The sequence below is a fragment of the Bremia lactucae genome, linkage group LG5, assembly GCF_004359215.1.
Source record: "Bremia lactucae strain SF5 linkage group LG5, whole genome shotgun sequence".
Taxonomy (NCBI): domain Eukaryota; phylum Oomycota; class Peronosporomycetes; order Peronosporales; family Peronosporaceae; genus Bremia; species Bremia lactucae.
In genome coordinates this window covers 2,925,339-2,930,128 of record NC_090614.1, presented here as the reverse complement: position 1 = coordinate 2,930,128, position 4,790 = coordinate 2,925,339, and the positions used below count along the sequence as shown (strand labels likewise).

General features: G+C 48.6%; 1 protein-coding gene across 1 annotated transcript; it reads right to left on the bottom strand.

Moving 5' to 3' along the window:
- Window positions 1-247: 247 nt before the first annotated feature.
- CCR75_006464 (uncharacterized protein) lies at window positions 248-1,330 on the bottom strand (the record flags this gene model as incomplete). The annotated part of the gene is made up of 1 exon (XM_067964534.1): window positions 248-1,330. The coding sequence occupies one exon, from the start codon at window positions 1,328-1,330 to the stop codon at window positions 248-250; it is 1,083 nt and encodes a 360-aa protein (XP_067821277.1).
- Between the last annotated feature and the right edge of the window lie 3,460 nt (window positions 1,331-4,790).

The following is a 4,790-nucleotide window of genomic DNA, read 5'->3' as shown; positions in this document are numbered from 1 at the left end:
CGCTGATTTTGAATGCAGTGGAATGACCATACAGTGAAAATATTTTATTTGACGTCTTTATTTAACTTAGACGGGGAGTGTGGCTATACCAAAAGGGCTCCCAAATTATAAGTGAAAGCTTGATAAAAATTGCTAATACCATTAAAACAGCTTTCCAAAATTTCTTGATTGGTAGTATGTATTTTGTCGATGACAATTTTTTTTTAAAAGACGTACCAGTTAAGATAATTAATTGCAAGCGCACTCCTTACTCTGCTATAAACATGCAAGACGGCGACGGGCAGTCGACCGAGTTGCCAGTATAAGTAATCTTTCCCGTCTCCCCATCCGCGCGGAAGACGTCAAGGGTATTTGTATCTTGGTTCAACGCCAGCAAATAGTCCTTATATAGAAGAATGTCGCGCGGCGTGTCGCCGCGCGTAGGGACGATCTCTACAAGCTCAAGACGCGTGTCCGGCAGAATCTTAAAGATGGCGATACTGTGGCAGAAGCGAGTTGCCGCATAGACAAATTTGCCATTCGGCGAGATGTGAATGTCCGACGCTAGCGCAGCTCGGCCCGCGTAGCCTCTTGGGAGCGTCGAGATGTGCTGCAGCGGTGTGAGGCCTAATTGACCGCTTTTGACGTCAAGCGGATACACGCTGACGCTGCTGCTTAGCTCATTAATGACGTACCCCACACCCAACTCCGTAGACAGAGCAACGTGACGCGGTCCAGAGCCAGGCAAGCAAGAGAGAAATTCCTCATCCACCAACTTTTTACTAGCTACGTCTAATTTGTACTGCACGAGCTTGTCGGTGCCCAAGTCGGCAGCAACGAGTCCTGTCGACGTCCACGTAGTGCTATGCACGTGTGAGGCTTCCTGACGGGCCTTGATGACCATGCTGGCGCCATGATAGTCGTGAAAGTCTGAAGCAGGCGCCAGTGAACCGTCCGCGTTAACGGGGAAGAGCGTGAGATTACCACCTCCATAATTCGCGACGGATACAAAGTCTTTGTTAGGGCTTAGCGCCACGTGACACGAGTACGAACCACCGGTCTCGTGGCGACTTATCTGCGTTAGTTCACCCTTTTTTCCCATCGCGTAGGCAGTCACAAAGCCAGTTGTCTCGCCGGGACGCAATTGCGACGGCTCGTTGCTCTCATTCACGACGTAGAGTGTCGTGTTTGTGCCGCATACGTAAGAGGGGTTTATTCCCGCTCCCTCTGTTACTTTTAGTAGCATCATAGCGCCCCTTGTGTCGTCGAATGAATAGGCGTGGATGCCTTTGGCGTGGCCATCCACGTGACCTTCCTTGCGCGTGTACGTGCCGACATACAAGGTCGGCATTTTATATTATTGACAGCCTAAGAGGAAGATCGAGTTCTGACGACCTTTAAGAGCTTAAGCTTTCGAATATTGCTATTCGATTAAACGATGATTTTGTTAAGAGACATGGATGCCGATGTTTTAAAAAGCAGCTAGAATTTAAAGGCAGCATATGACGTTGCCCACAATTATTTAATAATAATATTTCTTTAAATTCAAATCTACTCAAATTATTACTCTCACAACTTTTTCGTAAGAAATAAATAAAAATATAAGAACTCACAAACTAAAACTGTTATTTTCACAACTTCTGTAAAGATTTTAATTTCAGGTCTCAATCCAAAATGCCGAATGGCCAATACACATCATGTTTCACTTGAGATTGGCTATAACATATTTGGCTACAACTAACAGTGGCTCTGATTGGCTAGTACATACTATGTCTTAATTGTAGATTGATGCCACAATTTCCACAGTACTCCTTGTGTAGTCAGGCATGTCTTAATGCGGCCACGCTCTACTTAGACACACACCCTAGCACAGCGAGGAAGCGGTCAGACCGTCTTCTCTTGCGTGCAGTGAGGTAGTTGTGGTGGGCGCCTTAGCGATCTCACCCAACGCACTAAGTACTCTAGTAAACTGTCGTCACGGGAGCGGTAATCCGGCTGCTCGTGCGCAATTACTATGTAGAAAGTAGTTTTCAGACTGGTTCATATTTAATCGCATTAAATAAAAATATCTGTTTTTACCAATCAAAAATGTCATCACTGTAGATAACACTAGTAAAAATTGCGAGCGTATCGTTCTAGATACCTCGCGTAACGGATGACGCTAGGCGTCATCCTCCTAATGTGAATGCACCTATAGCATCACATACACAAGAGTTGGTCACAGATGTGAACCACATCCGAGTGGTGGGTCTATTTACTTTATTTGAGAAATTGACCATCCCCTGAAGTACACCAAGTGTACTTAACGGGAACTGTGTAACATTAGGGCAACTTTAGCCCGTAACACCACCCCCCTTCAAGACGAATTTACATTTTAAATTTGTCAAAGAGGAAGGAGGAACTGCGAGCTGTGTAACGTGCCGCTACTTCTCTCATTCACTCCAGCAACCTATGTTTCCATTCAAGGCGCCAAAGATGCCACCGAAAAGGGGCCACATTGGCGGGTCGTCTGCGAAGACGCCTCCTCAACCTCGCACCAAGCGCATGCGCCGCGTTAACACGTCGGCAGCGTCTAAGTCGAAATGCTGACAGCTACTGCTGCTGTCGCGTTAACAGGGCTAAAGGATTCATCCCACTATGTAAGTGAGGATGTTGATCCGTTGCTCATTGTCGACTACAATGAGTCGACACCGTTGCCGTCACCTCATAGTAGTGATGCGGACAACGAGCTCATGAGGAATGATGATGCGGCATTATTGCCCATCCAAACTTCTCTCATGGCTCACAACATGGAGACAGCAACATTTGCGGATGCTGTCTCGTCGTCTGGGCTGGATTGCGCAGCAACCATTAATGAGAGCGCAGCTCATAAAGGCGCAATCGCTTCTCCGTTGGGTATAACCACAACGCCTTGTGCTCAGACCATTATCCATAACGGTTCTGACATAGAGGATTCTTAGCCTAAAGCTCCGCCGACGACACGTGAACGTGCTCAGTCGGTGTCCCATTCATTTGGAACGTGGCTATGTGACTGGTGGCATACCACTAATGCCCCCTCCATCTAAATGGCCTCGTCTGAACGGGCCAAGAACGTCACTCCTAGAGCGCGCTCTTCTAGACGCTCATAATTATTATGGCTTCTTTAAATCATGGAGGGCTCAGGGATAATCGCTTGGGCGTATTTTCCCTATTTCGGTCGTGTTGCGTTCAAATGAAACGTCCGACCAGTACGAGGCGGAATTCTTGCGCCGCATTCCGATGCGATGAAACAGCGGTCGCAGCGAATTAATTTCGCCCGCTTGCGTGGGAAAGAAATCATGGGCGGTACTGTCCCCCCTGTTTTTTCTCACGACGCTGCTTCTGCTAGTCCATTTGAGACTAGCGAAGAGGCCTCAGCTGGTGCTACTTTACATAGGCAGCCAAATTAGCCGGGCACACCAATACGTAGGGTATCGATCGTTCCCAAGAGTCACTGCTCTTCGGGTAACCTCTCCATTATACGAGTATCTGATACCTTTGCCTCACGCAGCGGTGGGCAAGCAATCTTCCAACAAGGAAGCGTTGATTCCCACCCGCAACCATCACTGCAGGTGGTGCCCAATAGGAGTGGCGATCTCGCCCACCTTCTCACGGCTGCCTTACCTTCGTCCGTTCAGTCGCATGCATTAAGCGCTGCTGAACGACGTATTGCGAATCTCGAGAGTCAAGTCTCACGACTGACCTCGGATCTCGTTGATGTCCGAGTGAGGCTCGTCAGGGTTAAGAACACCTGAAGACTCGCTTAGACCTTTTTGAGCGGATAATGCTGAGAGATCCGCGGTATTCACGTGATGTCCATCGCTCTCCAAGTCCTGTTCGCGGAGGGAGGCATCGGTCCGATAGCTTTTCGCCTTCACCGTCCCCCTCACCCGAACGACGCTCGACTCACAGTCGGCGTCACCATCGGTCTCCTTAGCCAGATGGGGATATGTGACCTCATTTGGGTCTACATACCGTTTCAGACGACCCACGTAAAATACGGGGTGCGTCTTCATATACGGGGGAAGGGTGAGCCTATAATTTAGGTCTCCAACCTCTTCAACCACCGTAAAGGGCCCAATGAAACGCGGCAACAACTTCGTAGTACCTCCAGGTAGTACAGAAATTGCATTTTTAGGTAGGGTAGCAGTACTTAATAGTACTTTTTCACCCACTCTAAAGCGTTCATTGTTTTTGCGACCATTTCGGTCCGCATATTCTTTTTGCTTGTCCTGTGCGCTTGCCATTGCGTCACGGACTTTACGTGTGATGGCTAATCGCTCATCCACAAAGCGTTGAGCCTCGCTCACGCTTTTAGCATCAAACTCGCCTATGATACCGCCAAGAGGTCGGTCATAAGGCGTAGTTTTATTGACCACTGCTAAACTGGCAGGGTCACTAGGGCAAGTTTCTGTCTTTGAGATGATACCCTCATGGGTCATCGTCATATTGACGAAACTATGTCCCTCTTTCGCACCGAGCATAGTGAGGGGCCCTCCCCCACTAAGACTCGGGCTGCGCACAAACGAGACTGGCGTCCGAGGATGGCGCAGTCCGTTAATATAAAACGGTGTCTCACCCGTACTGGCGTGGACACTGTTATTTATAGCGAACTCCACAAAGGGCAATTGCTTGCTCCACTCTTTGGGAGTTGCTATAGTGCGTAAGACATCCGCCACGACCCGATTGGCACGTTCTGTTTGGCCATCGGTCTGGGGATGATCTGCGGTCGACATGTGGAGCTTGCTACCTAGCAGCTCGAACACATGTCGCCAAAAACCAGACGTAAAACG